The sequence below is a fragment of the Sylvia atricapilla genome, chromosome 3, assembly GCF_009819655.1.
Source record: "Sylvia atricapilla isolate bSylAtr1 chromosome 3, bSylAtr1.pri, whole genome shotgun sequence".
Lineage (NCBI taxonomy): Eukaryota > Metazoa > Chordata > Aves > Passeriformes > Sylviidae > Sylvia > Sylvia atricapilla.
The window spans coordinates 2,258,008-2,275,858 of record NC_089142.1 but is presented as its reverse complement, the minus strand read 5'-3'; the positions used below and the strand labels follow the sequence as shown (position 1 = coordinate 2,275,858).

At 42.2% G+C, this 17,851-nt stretch overlaps 1 protein-coding gene across 1 annotated transcript in view; it reads right to left on the bottom strand.

Moving 5' to 3' along the window:
- The window catches only part of MSRA (methionine sulfoxide reductase A), a 233,946-nt gene that overhangs the window by 142,196 nt on the left and 73,899 nt on the right, over positions 1–17,851 (bottom strand). The window contains exon 2 of the mRNA XM_066314612.1: positions 9,018–9,086. Within this exon, the coding sequence (XP_066170709.1) occupies positions 9,018–9,086 (69 nt within the window). The remainder of the gene's footprint in view (positions 1–9,017; positions 9,087–17,851) is intronic.

The following is a 17,851-nucleotide window of genomic DNA, read 5'->3' as shown; positions in this document are numbered from 1 at the left end:
CATTCTGACATCTAAACCCCTACATTTGTCCTCTCTTGGCTTGTCAGGAAAATTCCACAGAGTTACCCAGGTGAAGCCCATCCTGCTGTGCAGCTGGATTTTGGAGTCAGGGATTGTCTGGAGCCTTGGGATGAACTGAGCTGGTGTAAATTCAGGGACTGACAGCACGTGAGGGACAGACACAGTGACAACAACATTGCTCACCACACTTTCCATCCCACAAGAGTCAAAAAAAGCTGGATGACCATCAGACAAACAAGGCTCCATGTCACCCCTTTGGATACCAGGAGGACACCCTGCCCTCTCTCCATCCCTAATTCCAAACACATTCCAGCATTCCACTCCAGCTCCATCCCCTCGACTCCAGCACGTGTCTGCTCCTGCATAATTCATTACATGACTCTCAATAATTTTCAGTCAAGGTTCAAGCAGGAATATGTCACACCAGGATTAGATTATTTATGAGCATAATGTTGGATTTAAGCCAATGACACACCAATAAATTTTATCTCCAAGCCTGACATATCTCATGCTGTTTTTCCTGGCTCACAAACAAATAACTACGGCTGTCTCGGAATTACTCGCATTCAACTTAAATCAGAATTTTTCTTTTTTGTGATTAGTTCTTATCTTGCTTGAAAAACTGATTGTGCTGTTTCTTTCTTCCAGAGGCTGATGTGTGGTTTTGCCCTCATTTCCCAAGTGTGTCCAGCACAGAGAATAAAATCAGATATTCCAGAAAAAATCTGGAATAAGGTGCTGTTTGAGCCTCTTAAAGGATGGATTTCTACCCTTTTCTACAGACAAAAGACTTGTGTCACCCAGGAAAAGCAGAGCCTGTACCAGCCAGCATCAACTGCCACTGAAAATAATCTAATATGAGCATTACCCGAAATAAAAAAAATAAAAATGTGCCATTAATACATAAAAACACATTATATATAAATGTTTATTAACATAAATATTTTTATATAAATATGTACTGGGGCATAAAGGACTCTCCAAGCAATTCTAGGAGCAATTTCTTCCCATCCAACCTCAGGCAAACATGGAACAGCTGCACTTAAATCTCCACAATTTGTGTTCACAAAAGGTGCCTGAGCTCCCATGTCACTGGAGATGCAGTTCCAATGGAATGAGATCACCTTCAAGGTCCCTTCCAAACCAAACTATTCTGGAATTCTGGGATTCTATTCCAATTGAGCCCTCCATGTTTCAGGAGTATCTCTGAGCCAGTATTTTAAAAGTTGGTGAAGATTTTTGTATCTTTGATCTGAAGCAAGGTTATCTAATGATATATTTTTTTCAACAACTTCATCAGGTGAGAAAAACCTCCTGAAAATCAAGAAAATCACTCTGAATTCTCCCAAGCTAAATAACCCAATACTAAGTAATCCATATTTTTTAATATAGGACCCTCTTTGCTCAGTCTCACTTGCCCAGATCTAAAATTTCCAGGCAGTGCCAGCAGCCTTGTGAATATAAATCCATTAGGATATACTGACAACGCTTTGTGGATGTCACAGTATATCTAAAATGATCAAAACAGCACCATTTTCCCCCTCCAAAAACCCTCTTACATATCTTTTTCATGGCTGAACAGAATAAATCATCAGCACTCCATGTGTTTTATTCCATGTCACCAGTCTCTGTTCTTTATTAGCAGGAATCCAAGGATAAATCTGATGGTAAATGTGCCCATCCCAGCAGATAAACAAACACACACACAAATATATCTCCTGCAAAGCAGCATCAATCTGATCAGGGCGGCCTCCAGTCATTAACAGGATAATTTACTTCTATTTCCAACTTAAACCAACTCAGAATGATGCCAAGCATATGTTCCTCCTGCTCATTGATATACTCCTATTTATCACAGGCAAGGAATTACTTCTCTGCAAGGCTTTTTTGCCATTGCTCAAGGTGCTCGTGCTGCCTCTTTTGCATGGAAAATAAAACAATAAATCGATAAAATAAAATATTAAAAATCCATAAATAAATAAAATGGTTTTAACTTTTTATATAGATAAATAGAAAAATAATAAGCTTCAAGACAATTCCTGCTATTGGAGATCCCCTAGCCCTATCTCAGAAGTCATGAAAATTAACTGTGTCTCTTCTACTCCTTTCTCTGGCAATACCCCCAAAACATAATGAAAAGGTTGTTTTAAGGTGAATGATGCTGATTTAAAAGCTTCAGTCCGACTTTTAAAAACCCCCAGATCTTTCCTAATGTGCAATAGCCACTCTAAGCAGAAATCCACACAAAGCCGAATTCTTCATTACCTCAAGAAACCTAAATTAACATTTAAAACTCCCTGATGGAGAAGCACAGAGATTGTGTTTGAAGGCCACATTACTTTTGTTTTCTGAAGGAAAAAGAGATGTGGCATCCTTTGAAAGCAAAGAATGTTCTGAAGGGTTCTGCTCATCAAGGACAGCTTTCACTTTGTGTTAAGGATATTTTATTGTCCCTTATTAGTGTTTATAAATGTCAGGAAATGTCCTTGGTGGGGACCAAGCAGAACTGTAGCATTTTGTTTTTATCAGGGTCTCCTTGCCCAGTGCCCTGCCCATTTATATTCCCACAAAGCTGATGCACAATTCCATCAAATCAGAGCAGCAGCATTTAAAGAACAATGCCCCGGATATTCCACAGGACAAGAGAAACTGAGGGGTTCTTTTCAGAAAAGAATTTTTATTTCAAAAGGTCCCAGAATTATGGAATTTTTTTTCTGTGTTTATCGCCTCATTTTACAACAGGTTTAGGGGAAGATTTTCAGTACAGGGCTTTTCTGCATAGGCTTTAAAATCTGAATAGAGAATATTCCCTGGCAGTGACTTAAAAAAAAACACAACACTCTGGAGGTTTGACCAGCAAACCACAGCATCTCACTTCAGGCAGGGCTGGGAGGAAGAAGATGATCTGAGGAGAAGGATTTGGGGATGGTGGTGAAGAAAAAGCTGGACACAGCCTGACCATGAGTATTTTGGAGCCCAGAACTCCCCCTGGGCTGATCCCCACGTAGGGGCAGCAGGGGAGGGGGGATTCTGCCCTGTCCAGGTGAGACTCCACCTGCAGAGCTGCCTCCAGCCCTGGGATCCAACAGCAGAAGGACATGGATCTGCTGAAACAAGTCCAGAGGAGGCCACGGAGATGTTCCAAGGGCTGGAGCCCCTGGAGCCAAGCTGGGAGAGATGGAGGGTGCTCACCAGGAGAAGGATCCAGGGAGAGCTCAGAGCCCCTTCCACAGCCTAAAGGGGCTCCAGGAGAGCTGGAGAGGGGCTTGGGACAAGGGACAGAGGGACAGGACACAGGGAATGGCTTCCCACTGCCAGAGGGCTGGGATAGATGGGATATTGAGAAAGAATTCCTGGCTGTGAGGGTGGTAAGGACCTGAGGTTGCCCAGAGAAGCTGTGGCCACCTCTGAAACCCTGGAAGTGTCCAAGGCCAGGCTGGACAGAGCAACGTGGGATAGTGGGAGGTGTCCCTGCCCATGGCAGGGGGTGAGACTGGATGATCTTTAAGGTCCCTTCCCACCCAAACCATTCCATGATTCCATGTTTGGGCAGTAGCTGCAGTAATGACAACCCAGGAGCACACAGCAGGGGCTGGGAACTGGGCTGTTTCAGTCCTCTGGAAGAGGCAACCAAAAGACAAAATCAGTGTCTGGAAGAGAGGAAAAAGGAAAACAGGAACTAAGGGTAGATTTCTGTAATAAACACACTGCAAAGGTAAGAATGGGAACATGATTTGGTTTAGGGACAGAGCAGCCTCCCTTTAGGCCATTCCCTTTTTTTATGCCTTGACTTCCCAGGCTTTTTCTCTCATTCCAGAACTGCAGACAAACTCTGTCCATTTTTCCCCCACTGTGTGAAAACAGGACAGCATTAATGCCTCAGAACTCTGCAAAGCCAATTAATACATCTCCTTCACTTTTCCACACTCTGAAAGAGAATTAGCACAAGAGACATGAACATTTTCTGCAGTACATTCCCTCTGGCTCTTAATTCTTCCACAACGTGATCCTTGCACCATGTGATGATATTGCTGTGGATGTTTCTCCTCCATTTGGGTCAGAGCAAACACGCCTATTTCAACACCATCAAGTCTTATATTTGCTTCAGATGGAGATAAAACATCTTCTGATGTGTTGCATTGTTTTAAGTTTTCTTCTTCTTCTTTGAGAAAAATTGCTTGTTCTATTTTTACTGTCTACAATATAAAAGAAAAAAAAGATATTTCTCTTGGGGGCCAAACTTTGTTCCCTGTGATTTTCTTTTCCTGGTGAAAAATAGTCACTGGAAACTCAGCTGGAGCAAAAGACTTCCTAACACTGGCTCTTCTTTGACACAGCCACCAGCAGCTGTTCCAGGGGGGATGAAAAGAAACTCTGCATGGACTTATCCATTCTTGAACTCATCTCGAAGGGAAATAATTTTCTGTTAGTTGAGAAGTTGCCCTAGTGAGGCCTTTATCCACAGAAACAGAATGGTTTGGGTCGGAGGGACATTGAAGCTCATCCTGTTCCACTCCCTGTCATGAGCAGGGACACTTCCACTATCCCAGGTTGCTCCAAGCCCCATCCAATCTTTATGGGAAGGAGTTGAAGCTCCCAAGAGCAGGGTGTGTTGGAGGAGCTCAGTTTTCCAAGGGCCCCACACCCACGTGCTGCAGAAGCAGCTGAAGAAGCCTCAGGAACAGGCTGAGAGTCCTCACTGAACAATCCTGGTGGATCCTGGTTCAATTTTTAAATAACCTTCGGAAGCAGCAGGAATGCAATTGTGACAGGACACAATAACTCAGGCAAAACACAATAACAACACAGCTCCATGGAACGACTGGAATGTGCTGCTGTCTAATAAGAGCAGAGCAGAAGGTGACCAGGCCTGGATCCGTCTGCCAGCTCTGAAATATCCATAATTAGACCTTATCAGTTCCTTAACATCCTATTTCTGTCTGCGCTTTGTTTACATCAAGAAACCAATTACCCCATTACAAGCCAGTCTATGTCAGGCAAATACAGCTCAATGTGCTCCTGCATTTTAGAAGTGTTGTAATTACGAATCTGAACTATTGCCAGATTTCACTGGAGGTAAATAAGAGCCCTTCCATGCACACACCATATGCACGATGCCTCCTCTTGGAGGAATCAGGTGACACAGAAATCTCAGGGAATATGGAGGTGCTCTGGGATAAACTGGAGTCTTGCACCAGCAGCAGTTGATGAGGAAAAGGAGTGCTTAAAATTCAACAGAAACCTGATCAGAAACATGTCTGAGCATAATTTGCCTGCCCATGGCAGGGGGTTGCAACAAGGTGATCTTTAAGGTCCCTTCTAGCCCAAACTTTTCCATGATGTTATGATAATGCAAAACTGCATTTAAATGTGTTCAAAATACGCAAGAGTTACAATGGTGCTCATGAAAATATTAATTTCTTGAAGTCGTTAAGGTTTTGCAGCTTTCAGGCATTTGGGGTTTTTTTATCCCTGGTAAATAAGTTAAATTTAGACCCTTAACTTCTTTTCACAATATTATCAACCCCCCTTATATATATTCAGTTTTCAGATTTGATTAGCTTTGGCGTCAGTCTCTTAAGACAAAGCACTTTTAAGTGAATATACCCTGGCCATAAAACTTCCAAAAAAACTTTCTGGACAGGCATTTATTGAAGGGCTTTTACTTTATCATTCATAACACAAACACATAACACCGAGTTTCACTTGTTCCATGGAAACACAGAACCCCAGAATGGTTTGGGTTGGAAGGGACCTTGAAAATCACCCAGTTCCAATCCCTGCCACTATCCCAGGCAGCTCCAAGCCCCATCCAGCCTGGACTTGAGCACCTCCAGGGATGGGGAGCCCACAGCTTCTCTGGGCAGCAGCCACAGAATTTGGGAATAGACTTCAGGGAATTTTTGACACAGCATTCCAGTGTCTCCAGTGAGGCTGTGCCTGTGCACATCATGTTCCCTTGGTGCTTTAATCTTAGCTGGGAGCTGCATTACGAGGTCACAGGATGGGGAGCGTTAAAAGATTTCCACTGAAGAATCACCCTCCCTCTCAAAATGTGGCTTTTTTTCCCCACCGTAGAAACAAGGACACGTTTCTTTATCCTAGTGAACAAAAGGTGCACCTCCAGCAGCTGAGTGATGCTGAACAGACAACAGGAGAGTCTCAAGATCATTTAAATCATCCTTTGAAATCTGTGAGGTTCTGCTATCGATGGGAAAGCTGCAGGAACAACACCTGAGTACATTCACCCTGTCCCTTGATCCAAACAAGCAGTCACACCATCAAATAAATAAAGCACCATTAAGAAGAGCATCTTGAGGAGGTTTTGCAGGGGAGGGAGCTGTGGAATGAAACCCAAATGCATTTTTCAGCAGGTGGAAGGCTCAGTGTTTACAACCCTGCATTATATTTTATTCCGCTGGTTTATTGGTGCATCTAAAACTATCCAAGCAGGAGGAAAATTCACTGCAAATTGGCTGCCTCTACACAGCCAACCTTTGGATTTTGCGAATCTTTTTAAGCAGTCAGAGGATGGGTCAGGTTGGAGGGGAGCACAGTGGGGTCATGTGGTCCAACTCCCTGCTCCAGCAGGGTCATCCCAGAGCACAGGGCACAGGATTGTGTCCAGATGGGTCTGGAATACCTCAGTGAGGGAGAATCCACACCCTCTCTAGGCAGGAAGAAGGATCTCTTCTAAATAACTACTGCGTCCCTATGAATCCCAAGTAAAGTATTAAAGGATCTTTCTGGAAGGGGAGTGTGAAAATCCTGTCTTGGTGAGGTGGAGTCAAAAATTTAACTGGCTCAGGCTCTGTCCTGAGTGTACAGAGTCCCAAAATACAAGGAACTTATTGTTAACAGGATCACAAATGGATAGAATGAGTAATAATCCCAGGAGAGGAATTCCTAACTGATAGTTTCCTTCTTCTAGTGCTTGGTTTAGAATCAGAGAATCATGGAATGGTTTTGTTCGGAAGGCACCTTAAAGCTCATCCAGTTCCATGGGCAGGGACACATTCCCACCATTCCAGGTTGCTCCAATCCCCATCCAACGTGCCCTGTTATTCCCATTCACATGGGTTGGAGGGAGAAAAATGAACTTCATCTCCCTTTTCCCATCCCTACCCATCAGATTGGGATGCCAACAAGAGCCAGGGATTATCGTCAGAGTCATGGTTGTGCAGTATTCCAGTGCAGGTCTAATAGCAAAAATCGGGATGTGGAGGTTTTCTGTTCCTTCGCAGCACAGATGGCACCAGCCTGAGCTTTCACCACTTAAGCCCAACACTTGCAATCACAGCCTTGTGGAAAATCTAGGGCAATTGAAAAAGAATGGAAGTTTCCAGGCTTGATAGGAATGTTGCAGAGTTGCTTCAAAGTGTGCTGTTTAATAAGATTTCGCAGTTTTTCAATTAAATTCTGTTGCTTTCTGTGATTTTTTATAGATTTTGTATAAAGATAGAATCAATGCCCATCACAAATACTGGAAATCTGATCTGATCATGACACAAAAAATAATAATTAAAAAAAAAAAAAAAAAAAAAAAAAAAAGGAGCTTTTTAAAAAAAAAAAACAATCTAAACAGCACAGACTGCATCAATATCAGACTGTACCAGAACCCTCTGACCTTTCATGCTGTAAGAAATTCAAAGAATCTCTAAATCCATCTCAGCCCTGGAGTTTAAAAGGTTAAAATCATTTTCCACTTGCTCCAAAAGAAAACTAAAAAACAATCACTCATTCCAGAATTTGTTTATGTTCCCAAAAATCCACAGAGAAGGAGACACTGACAGAAAGGCAACACTGGATTGGAGGAACTCTGAAGAGAAGTTGAATAAACGTTGTTGGAAACTGAAGGGCGACACCCACAAACCATTTCTCTTCAACCACAAAACTACACCAACATTAATTCCACAGGAAAGATGATGCTCAGCAAGATTTTTTGTCATCCTCAATTGAAAAGATCATTTTTGGAGTATTAAATTAATGTGCATCAAGGATTTAATATTTACTTCAGCATCACAGATAGAGAAACATTTAATAGAATATAATACATTTCCTAAGGCACTTTGGGCCATCCTGCACATGCTAATAACGAAATACATCCTTTGTAAACAACTCAGTCGTATCAAAACAGCACTAGGAAATTTTTCATTCTCTATAGCAATAAATTTTAATTATAATTGCCACAGAAATCAACTTTTTGCCTCCCAGTAAATCCCAAAGGTTTGCCTTAAGGACTAACATCAGCACATCCCAAAATGCGAGGTCTGACAATTCCCAGATTTGGGAAAAGTCCAGATTTTGGTTGGAAAAGGGTGATTTTGATCCATTTTAGGATGCTTTTTTTACTTTCAGAAGTAATTATTTTCTCTGGACAAACACCTTTTCAAGTCTTCAAATTGGGCTCAAAGAACGACATTTTCATAGAAAAAGAGACAGATACAGAGAAATTAAATTTCTTCTCCTTTTCAGCTGGCCACTTTTCCAGCTCTGATGGCTCCCAACAGGAATTCCACAAGACTATTCACAAAGTCAGGCAGAAACCAGCAGGTTTGTTTTGGGGCATGTAAATGATAACAACCCTCCAAGTCCAGGAGGACTCAAACACCTGGAGCTCCTTGCATGGTTTAAAGTGTGGAGAATCATGGATCATCTTCAGAATTTTGTTGAAACTAATAAATTATCTTAAATGTCACACATAAAAAAGCTATTATTTTGGAATTTTTAGGGAACAAAATACAGGATTTACATTTTCTGTTTGTATAACTAAGCAAAAAAACATTTTTTAGTGTATTTCTTTATATGGAAATGACATATAAAGGCCATGTCCCAAAATGCCCAGTGGCTTTAGCTGGTGTCAGTGATTGGAAAATGGCAGGAGATGGAAAATGGCCTTGATTCTGAAACTCAAAGAAGTCAGGCTGAAATTAAGAAATTTGGAATGCAGAAACACCACAGAGCTTTGAGCTTTTATTTTCAAACTGATGCCTTACCAAACAGAGCCATCTGTGTTCCCTCTGGGAAAGGTTCAACCATTCTGTTCCCATTGACATGATGTTTATCTAGAAGAGGGGAAAAAAAAAAAAAAAAAAGTTAAAATGTGATAGAATATTTGCTTCAAATAAAATCAGTTGTTTGTTTCTCACAGATCCAGTGAAACCTGAACAACTCCCATGAGCAGGGACATCTTCTACTATCCCAAGCTGATCCAAGCCTCATCCAGCCTGGCCTTGGACACTTCCAGGGATCCAGGGGCAGCCACAGCTTCTTTGGTAAACCTGTGCCAGGGCATCCCCACCCTCACAGGGAACGATTCCTTCCCAATATCCCATCCAACCCTGCCCTCTTGTAGTTCAAAACCTTTTCACTGCCATCCCTACATTCATTTTTTGCTACATTTTAAGGCACATCTTAAACAGCGGCGGCAAGAAATGAAACTGCGTGAATTCAAAACACAACTTTCTGTTCACAAAGTATTTCCCAGGGAGAAATTGCATTATTCTAATTCCTTTAGTCCTGATGAAAGTGAGGAATAAACCAGGTCAGATAAGGAATGTGGGCTGGCTTGTGAGTTCTCTGGAAAGAATATTTCTCATTAGCAGGGAGGCACATTCCTAATCCCAGCTGGCAGCCAACATTTACCAACAATCAGCGGGAAGGGAAAATCAGGGTTATCTGCAAGTGGAGCAAGAGGTGCCACAAGTCAGTCGGTGGCATTTAGGAAAATTGAATGTCCTGTGCCTCCAGAGAGGGGCTTTGGGAAGGAAAATTGTTGGCAAGCTCCGGAGTGGGAGTAACATGACCAAGATTTCAACCTCGTTAGCTGTAGCTGGTATTCCCAACATGATCTACAGCCACGGGAGAGGAGTGAACAGTCAGAAAAATTAGGGAACATCTTGTAAGATCAAATAAACTAACCCTGCCCTCGCCCTGATAGCTGCCTTCATTTACAGAGTGAGTGACATCCATGATGTATGAAGCAGTTATCATTTCAAATGGCCGGGCTTTCAATATATTAAAATTAAAATTAAACTTTCAGAGGTGAGACGGGCTTGAATGAAAGTAATATTTTTAGAGTTCTCAAGTTGTCTCCCAATGTCTTCACACTTTAATTTCGAAGATCTCAGCCAGATAAAATGATTCATTTTCTTGTCATTCATACTTTGGCTCACTATTTTTTCCAATATTTCCTGTACAGATGTATTAAATAGTAAAAAATTAAACCAAAAAACCCTCAAATTTAAAAGGACCTTAACAAAATACACAATCAACCTTAGGAGGAAAGTAACAACACCTAAATAACAATGTATAAGTAACAACAATTCTCCCCAAGGAGAACTAAACAATGTCCCAGTTTGGGGCTTTTTACTGAACAGTTTTCCATGTGAAAATATTTTAATTCTCACTTACAAACTGGATTGACTAACTCCAGAAAACCAGGAATACTTTAGCCTCATGGAATTAGAAAAAAAAAATAAAATAAATGAGACTATCCCTGCAGCTTGCCAAAAGAAAGAATAAATGACTTTTCCAACTTCATTGTCATTCCAGAGACAAGAGACTGCAGTAAGTAGGATAAAATCTGCTGTTAGAGAACCATGGAGAGATTTCCAGTGAGCACTGGACTGGATGTGAGTTCATTTCAGCTTCCTGAGGCTGAAAACAGCACATCCAACCAAATACTGCCGGTTCACGGAGTTAATCCATGAATGAAAAGCTGAATTAGAAGGACATGGATCATCAAATCCCAGAACGGTTTGGTTGGAAGGGACCTTAAAGCCCATCCCATTCCACCCCCTGCCATGGGCAGGGACACCTGCCCCTATCCCAGGCTGCTCCAAGCCCTATCCAAGCTGGCCTGGAACATTTCCAGGGAATTTTTTTTTTTTTTTTTTTTTAATCTCCTTGATCCTCAGGGTTCCCAAGAAAAGTTAAAAAATAGATTCTTACTTTTATTATATTGATATTCACGCAGTCAAAATTTTCACGAGCATAAATTCATTAACAGCAACCTCTCAAAACTTCCAAGTGCTGCTACATCACCAGCCAAAACTCTAAATTTTCCAAACTAACTCTGAGAGATCCCTGTGGCACACTTTGCTCCCTGCTGAACAGAACCAGTAGGAGCTGAAAGCAACACAGACCCTGGAGGACTTGACATTCAACGTCAGCTTCAGGCAAAGTCTGCTTCAGACAGGTGCTGTGCCTGCCTTGCGCTCCTTAGATTCTCTGGATTTTAACAGAAATAATCCTTCAAGGATTCAAAATACATGGGAAGATAATCAAAAGTTGCTAAACAGGTCCTCAATATTTCTTAGGCATTACTTGGTTTTTGCATCTATCACTGGAGACTTTCTAATGTGGTCCCACAGCAGCCCTTGGCTAAAGGGTCACTGACTGAAGTTCTGTCCATACATGGATCATCACAGAATCATGGAACGGTTTGGGAAGGAATCTTAAAGACCATCCATCCAGCTAAAAAATCCAACGCCCTGCCAGGGGGAGGGACACCTTCCATTATCCCAGGTTGATCCAAGCTTTATCCAGCCTGGCCTTGAACACTTCCAGGGATCCAGGGGCAGCCACGGCTTCTCTGGGAAACCTGTGCCAGCCTCCCCACCCTCACAGCCAGCAATTCTTTCCCAAAGTCCCATCTATCCCTGCCCTCTGGCAGTGGGAAGCCATTCCCTGTGTCCTGTCCCTCCATCCCTTGTCCCCAGTCCCTCTCCAGCTCTCCTGGAGCCTCTTTAGGCTCTGGAAGGGGCTCTGAGCTCTCCATGGATCCTTCTCTTCTCCAGGTGAACACCCCCAGCTATCCCAGCCTGGCTCCAGAGCAGAGGGGCTCCAGCCCTTGGAACATCTCTGTGGCTCCTCTGGACTTGTTCCAGCACCTCCACATCCTTCTCCTGTTGGATGCCAGGGCTGGAGGCGGCTCTGCAGGTGGGGTTTCATGAGGCTGAGCAGAACCATCTCCCTGCCCTCACCCTGAGTCGGTACCAGTGAACCACTCAAGCAGACAAGTCTTATCTACAAACTATCCAAGAGTCAATTAGCCCAGATGGAATCATGTTTGATCCCATCCCAGCAATTTATCAGTGGGCAATCGAGTTCCAATGCCTGGACCTGTTCTCTGGCACATTTTAATTTGTTAGGATACATTTCATTTATCCTCCCAGTTTCATGGGTTGATGGTACCACACTCCTAATAGACAAATTTAGCAATGAAATATGTTCCAATGGGAAAGTTCTGTAAAAAAAATATTTCCTTTCAAACCAGTCTGACTTGGGTTCCAACAAGATTTACAAGCCCAGGGAAATTTAAAGAACTCAGGGTTAAGATACCCCCAGCCATTCAATGAACATCATTTCTCTTTTTGTGGATCCAAATGAAGATTCTTAAAAAAGGTTTGACTTTCAGAGACTGCTGATCCAGCAGCGAATGAAAATCAGGAATTTTCTGGTCTCAAAATATTCAATCTCTAGCAATCACAGCAAAGACTTGAGAACATCTAAATTCTATTAACAAGAGATTCATATGTTGTTCATATTTGTCTTTTGATTTTTTTAAGCCATTAGGGAATATTTAGATTACATATCCAAACTTGTTTTATTAGAGCAGCCAGAAAGTTATTATTTTTAAATGAAAACTGAGATTCTTGCATAATCAAATTAATCCAGGAGTAGGGGGTCATATTTATCCGCAAGGACTGTTAATTTTCCATGGTAAGTACAGCCAGGAATTGAATTGAAAATAGCTGATTAACCAATTACCATGAGCCTCCTCCATCTCCTAAAGCACAGCCACGATGTGGATAGGGGAGAGGAGGAGGAAAAGGAAAAAACAGGGATGGGAACATCCCAAAGCAAATCAGCTGCTACTTGAAGGACTCCTTTCCCCCTAATTTTTGCCTTTTCTTACATTTTTCTACATTTCCCATCACACCATCACGTGTGGTGGAGGATTTTGGCAACTGAGAGGTTGGGAATCTGGGAGAAAAAACAGATCAGGGAACATAAGAACTTTTTTAAGTGGTTATAAAAGGATCTCACAGGTTATTAGTCTCAAAAGTGGAATATAAGGCATAATATAACGTAATTATATTTCATTCACCTTCTCTAGAAAACAGAGATCTGACCTTGGTTTGTGCTTATGCCTGAGCAAATGCACCAATTCTAGGAACTTCTGGGCTCCAGAATTTCTGTTCACTTTTTGTGAAAGCCACAACTGGCCAGTACTTCTGTAAAACAGGTCATTTACAGGCCTAAATACCTTCAAGCCTGATGTTTTAAACTCAAGGATGTTTATTTGTTTTTGCACTGTTTCATAACCCAAGAGTTTTTTCCCAAAAGAAAGGGTTTAGTTCTCTAAAAAGGTACCTGCCAAGATGAGTCACACACGTCTCATGTGCCAAATTATGCCAAAAATTATTTGGTAAATTGTAAAAGGATGGGATTGTTCCAAACCCTCACTTATTCAAACAGAGAGTGAAATCATTCACTTTATTTATTTATCCATCCCCTCTCCCAAGTTCTCCTGGACACCAGAAAGTGCTTTTGAGGTGGTTTCACAGTGGTCTGCAAAGGACAGAGGGAAAGTTTGGCTGTTGAAGAGAAAGACTGTAGAAAGTGAGTCTAAAGGAATAAGAATCACCTGCTAAATGCCCCCTTTTCCGACCTAAACTAAGACACCCTCCACCCCCTTCCCCATTTTTCCTCGTTCCCAAAGGTGGAATTCAGATTTCAAACTCTGGGATTTCAAAAACTACCCAATGGAAAAAAAGCAGGAAATCAAGAGATTCACTGGGGCTCTTGGAGGACTAAAGACAGGCACAAAAGGGAGAGGGCTGCTCTCCTTGAGTGGGATGAGCTTTTTAATTCATGACAGAATTTCATCCATAAATCCTTCCTAACTGGCCATGAAACAGAAGCTCTTCTTTCTTTTCAGGTCTAGTTCAACGAGCAGAACTGTCAGTTCTAAAAGCCCCTGTGCAATAAGATAACCTCCTGTCATCTCAGATGAACTCTCAAGTGTTACAGTTCACATCCCTTTGTCTCCCAAAGGATATTTTCAGCACAGAGACATGGATCCCCAATCCTGGTCATTTATGTCTCCACCTCCGAGGAGCCATTTGGATCCTCAGCATTGGCAAAGAGATCTTGAGCAGCATCTGCTGCGTTTCTTTCACCTCTCACTTCTCCAGTTCCATCCTCCATCAGGAGAGATCAGCTGTCAGCTCACCAATTAAAAGGAGAGGTGGCTACGTGACAGTAATTCAACAATTTGAATTTTGAATTGTTTGAATTATCTGACCCACAACTCTCTGTAATATCGTGGTGCTGTCCTCACACGAGGGATCCCAACTATTATTAAACAAAATGCTGATATCACTCGATGGGAACGTAATAATCATAAATGTTGTTGAAAAATACTTAAGTTTATTCATCAAAACAACTCAGGAAAGGAAGAGTGGCAGCTGAAACCAGTTTGGAAATGTATTCTGGAGATGATGTCCCACAATGTGACACGCTGTGCTCTCTGCATCCAGGCCATCAAACAGATTGGGACACAGGAACTGACTGATGGCACGGAATGTGATGTGTCCTAGCACAGAGTGTCAGCTCAGCCTCCAAATCACACGGGCTCCTCAAAAAACAGAGGTGCTGCTTAATGAGCAAAGGTCAGAGATCACACACTGGGTTTGTCCTGCAGTTCTTTCTGGGAAATGGACCAGGAGTGACAGGAAAATGAGGTTTTGGAATGAAAATTAATAAATTTCTTTAAAAAAGGGTGGTGGAGTTGCAGAGGAGAAATAAGTGATTGTGAAATTCCCAATGCCTTGGGGTAGAGGTACATACCGGGAGTGGGGGAGTGGATTCGTGGCAGCTGGGACAGAGAAGCCAGGGTCTTGGGAGGAAAATATGAGGATCAGGGATATATTTGGGGTAGGAATAAAAGGAAAGTGTCCTGGAAAGTACAATAACACTTACTGCTGCCAAGGAGACAAGGTCACAGACCATGGAGAGGCTGAGGGAGCTGGGAAAGGGGCTCAGCCTGGAGAAAAGGAGGCTCAGGGGAGACCTTGTGGCTCTGCACAACTCCCTGACAGGAGGGGACAGCTTGGAGGGTGGGCTCTGCTCCCTGGGAAAAGTGACAGGATGAAGGGAAATTACCTCCAATTGCTCCAGGGCAGGTTCAAGTTGGATATTGGGGACAATTCCTTCCTCTAAAGGGCTGTCCAGCCCTGGCACAGCTGCCCAGAGCTGGGGTGGAGTCTAGATCCCTAGAGGTATTTAAAAGCCCCATGGATGTGGCACTTGGGGACATGGATCAGTGGTGGCCTTGGCAGTCAGGAATGGTTGGACTCAGTGATCTCTGAGTGGTTTTCCAATCCAAACAATTCTGGGATTGTGGGATTATGTGACTTTTCCAAACACAAAGTCTGTGAGGTCCAGATAAAGGTGACCCATCACAGCCTGATTGTGACCACACATTCTGCTTGATCTGTTCTCTGACTCTGTGGGTGTTGAATTTTGGAGGTTTGGGGTACAAAAATTAAGGCTAAATTAAATATTGTTAAACTTGGACCCTTGCACTTGTCTTTCATCTTCCACACCACATATCTACATCTGAGTATTCAGCCTTGGATCCTCCTGTACTCTGGAAAGAACAAGACACTTGTGCAGTGATTCATTTGACACACTGTTTTCTTCAGGATAAAACAAATCATACTTAAAAATGTCACTTTCTGAGCACTGATTATAAGGAAAGTAGTGACAAACTTGGATGAATTCCATCTGTAACCCTCCAGTTATATCACATTCAGGATCTGTTCAGGAGAAGGATTAAATGTACCTGTGTGTACACGAATATTTATTAAATATTGCCTCTGCACAGATGGAGATTATGGGTTATGAACCAGAACAAACGTTAACAGTAAAATACATGATCAAAATAGCAAAGGAAACAATGACAGAGGACAGTAATGACACCAACCAAAAGGAATCTATGATTGTGTAAGAATCCTGTCTAGAAGGGCTGCCAGATCAGAAAGATAACATAGACAGATATAGGAGATACACAAAGTACTCAACACTTGTGATATTTTTGAGACTGTCACATCATTTCATTTCCCAAAAACCAAATTCATGGAGTTCTGTCATAACATAATGAGGAGTTCTCATTTTTAAAACTTATTCTTTTTAACCTTGCAGAGAAGCTGTGGCTGCCCCATCCCTGGAAATGCCCAAGGCCAGGTTGGATGGGATAATACAAAAGAAAATAATAAAAATATAGACACTTTCCACTATCCCGGGTTGCCTCAAGCCCTGTCCAGCCTGGCCTTGGACATTTCCAGGGATGGAAAGTCTACAACTTCCTGAAATATAAAATTGAAAAGAAAATAGAAGCACTTTAGAGCTGAAGCAGAGGCTGGCATTGAGTTATCCACCTACCACAAACTATCCAGGCCATCTCCGCCATTCCTGCTTTTCATGGAGCCTCTTGTTAGCATAGGAACTGAATTAAGATGATAAAATACGACTGGATTTACTTCATAATTACAGACAACACCTCTCAAAACCCGGCTTGAAACCAGCTTGGGTAAGAATGGCATCAGGCAGGCTGGAAAACCAGAGATCCAAACAAAGGATGGTGATAAACAGAGCGTAAGGGAGCAGGAGGAGATGTCCAGTGGGGTGTGGAGAGCAGGGCTGTTAAGCCTGGGTTTATTTAGCAGCTTTATTAATGATCCCGACTAAAGGGTGAAAAGCACATGAATAAAACATGACCTGGATGCTCATCTGGAACATGGTGTGTTGAAAACCATGAAAAATGGGAAGCAGCACAAAGCTCCGGGCAGGAATTCCACGATGGAGCACAGGGAGAGGCAAAGCAGCTCCAGGAACACTCCGTTCTCCTGCTATAGAATATGGGTTTGCATCCCAAAATTCTTGAGGAAAAAACTGTCTAAAAAGGGCAGGAACCACCCGAGGGAAGGCCTGAAGATTCATGGGAGAAATAAACTTTTAAAAACTCTGGAAAGCCACGGGCTGGAGTACAATCTCTGCTGGTCAGTGAATTCCTGGCACTGACCAGTTCAACATCCCCTCACTTGGAAATCAGCACCAGAAATGCCAAATTCTAGGGAAGCCTCTGCAATGTAAAACAATGCAGACCTAAAAAAATCCCCTCCCAACTGCTTTTAATCACATTTTTTACTTACAATTTCCTTTTTCAGGTTAATATTTCCATAGATAACCTCCTAAGTGTCACTTCGGATTTAGAATGCTCCCTTTTTCAGGGCTCACCCTGAGAGCAGTTAAGCTTCATGCCATGTAACACAATTGAGTTGTTATTGATTTTTATGTCCATGGCTTCTCAAAGTGAGACTCAAGAAATTTTTGCTGAATATTCACACACATGTTCAAAGTGGGAAAAGCCCTTTGAAATTCGTGGCTGGCTGTGAATTTGTAGACAAAGAGCAGAGCTGGATTGTTTCAAATCTTTAATTACATATATGGAGACTGGAATTGGGCGATCTTCAAAGTCCTTTCCAACCCAAACCATTCTAGGATTCTACAATTCTATGATATTAAAACTTTGCAACATCCCAGAAAGGTACTTTTGGGCAGATTATATCAATAAGACAGTGACAGGTTAAAGAACTTCACAACATCATTGCTAAAACATGTCTTGATTCCTAAGACCCTTATACCAAAGGGTTTGTCCAACTCCCTCTCCAGCTACTTGGAAAAATGTGTTTACTGGGCTAATAAAACCCAGTGGAGGGAATTCAAGAGTCACTTTCTATTAATGAGTTAACATCAC